The 1,289-nt window shown below is 52.4% G+C and overlaps 1 protein-coding gene across 1 annotated transcript in view; it reads left to right on the top strand.

Moving 5' to 3' along the window:
- Positions 1–118: 118 nt before the first annotated feature.
- FAM32A (family with sequence similarity 32, member A) overlaps positions 119–1,289 on the top strand; it is a 6,399-nt gene continuing 5,228 nt past the window's right edge. Inside the window, exons 1-2 of the mRNA XM_010845592.1 lie at positions 119–244; positions 363–504. Coding sequence (XP_010843894.1) covers positions 171–244; positions 363–504 — 216 coding nt within the window. The 5' untranslated portion in view covers positions 119–170. The remainder of the gene's footprint in view (positions 245–362; positions 505–1,289) is intronic.

A 1,289-nucleotide genomic window follows, 5' to 3' on the forward strand; every position in this document is an offset into this window, starting at 1 on the left:
TTGCCTGTGCCCGCCAGCCGCCTGGAACCCGGAAGTGTGGCTTAAGTCAAGATTCCAAGACCGCATGCGCGCCGCCGAGATGACCAATAAAAACGAAGGGAGGCGGGTATGGGGGAGGGGCTATCAAACCGGAAGTGTGGCGTTTTACGTCCTGAACTTTCCAGGAGGCCATGGAGGCCTACGAGCAGGTCCAAAAGGGGCCCCTGAAGCTGAAAGGCGTCGCAGAGCTCGGAGTGACTAAGCGGTAAGTCCTGAGATCCCAGGAGACCCTGTATTCTCTTTTTAAAACCTCTCCCTGAGACCTCCGGGTGTTGCCCTCTGATGCGCCGTTATCCACCTCTCCTACCCAACTCATCTTCTAGGAAGAAGAAAAAGAAAGACAAAGACAAGGCGAAACTCCTGGAAGCGATGGGAACGAGCAAAAAGAACGAGGAGGAGAAGCGACGCGGACTGGACAAGCGGACACCGGCCCAAGCGGCATTTGAGAAGATGCAGGAGAAGCGGGTAAGGCGGGTGGGAAGCCTCGGGATGCCCCTCATCGCGAGTCGGGGTCTCCCTGGGTGGATTCAGAGGCAAGACCCGGGACGCACGGGGGAGGAAGAGCGGTCAGAGAGGACCTTAATTCCGGGGAGAAGATAGTGCGTAAGAGAGGAAGAGTTCACGGTGGGGAGGACAAGAAGATTTTTCGGCCAGAGTGGACCACAAAGGGGAGAGACAGAGACCCAGGTTTGGATTCCAACGCTGTCGCTCATTTGCCCCGTGACACTGGGTCAGTGACTCACCTCTTGGTGCCTCAGTTTCCACAAATATAAGGGTCAGGATAATGCTGTCTCCTAAGAGGGATGGAAACTTTGCATGAGGTGACGTGGATAAATGGCACTTAGTCTGGCATAAAGTCAGTGCTCAGTTGATGTTCACAGTTGATGTTAAATGAGCGTACCCGCTGCTGTAAGTCACCACAAAGTGTTTCCATGACAACTTTGGCAGCTTCAAATATGTTGTATTTTCAAGCTCTGATGAATGAATTCTCTTCATGTTAAATACTTAATAAATTCAGGTGACGGAAGGATAGGTCAGCGTGGGATAGATAAGTTCTGCCCATTATGCTTGGGGGAGGGAGTAATCAGTCTAGGTCCCCTGGTTCCCACCGGGATGTTGTTCCTCCCCCACCTCGGCAATGTTTAGAGACTTTTTGTTTAGAGACTTTTTTTTTCTTTTTTTACAACTTGGGTGTGTTGAGGGGTGGGGAGGGGTGCTGCTAGTGTTTGGGACAATGTGGGCCCCCCCCC

Source organism: Bison bison, unplaced genomic scaffold (genome assembly GCF_000754665.1).
Source record: "Bison bison bison isolate TAMUID 2011002044 unplaced genomic scaffold, Bison_UMD1.0 scf7180017864221, whole genome shotgun sequence".
Taxonomy (NCBI): Eukaryota; Metazoa; Chordata; class Mammalia; order Artiodactyla; family Bovidae; genus Bison; species Bison bison.